The following is a 394-nucleotide window of genomic DNA, read 5'->3' as shown; positions in this document are numbered from 1 at the left end:
TAGAGCCAAGGCTGTCCTTGGATTCCTATGTCTGGAGGTTAATTCAAGGATTAGTAGGTGGCGGTGGAAGATAGGCCCTGCCTATCAAGTTTCAGTTGCTGCTGTGACCCTGGATTTAGGATGACAAGAGGAGGCTGCCCCTTACAACTAGATCCTTTCTTCCTCCTGGGAGACCAGGGCTGGCCCTGTAGGCTAAATCTCTTGGGGCGTACTGAGCCACGTTCTATCGGGCTCTCACTGCACAGGAAGACCGCGGACATGCTGCAGGCAGCCAGTGCAGCCAGGAGAGACTGGAAGGCGGGGCGGGGCCAGCACAGAGGAAGGTACCTGACTCGGTGCTCAGGTGACTGAGCTGCACATACGGGACTGGAAGCAGGATGGACACAGGAAAAGG

At 56.3% G+C, this 394-nt stretch overlaps 1 protein-coding gene across 1 annotated transcript in view; it reads right to left on the bottom strand.

Annotated features, from left to right (window-relative positions):
- NDRG3 (NDRG family member 3) overlaps nucleotides 1-394 on the bottom strand; it is a 109,564-nt gene that overhangs the window by 1,003 nt on the left and 108,167 nt on the right. Inside the window, exon 15 of the mRNA XM_011929213.1 lies at nucleotides 328-366. Coding sequence (XP_011784603.1) covers nucleotides 328-366 — 39 coding nt within the window. The remainder of the gene's footprint in view (nucleotides 1-327; nucleotides 367-394) is intronic.

This window comes from Colobus angolensis, unplaced genomic scaffold (assembly GCF_000951035.1).
Source record: "Colobus angolensis palliatus isolate OR3802 unplaced genomic scaffold, Cang.pa_1.0 Scaffold8, whole genome shotgun sequence".
Classification (NCBI taxonomy): Eukaryota; Metazoa; Chordata; class Mammalia; order Primates; family Cercopithecidae; genus Colobus; species Colobus angolensis.
Note: the sequence above shows the minus strand (reverse complement) of the source record. Positions and strands in the feature narration are given on the sequence as shown.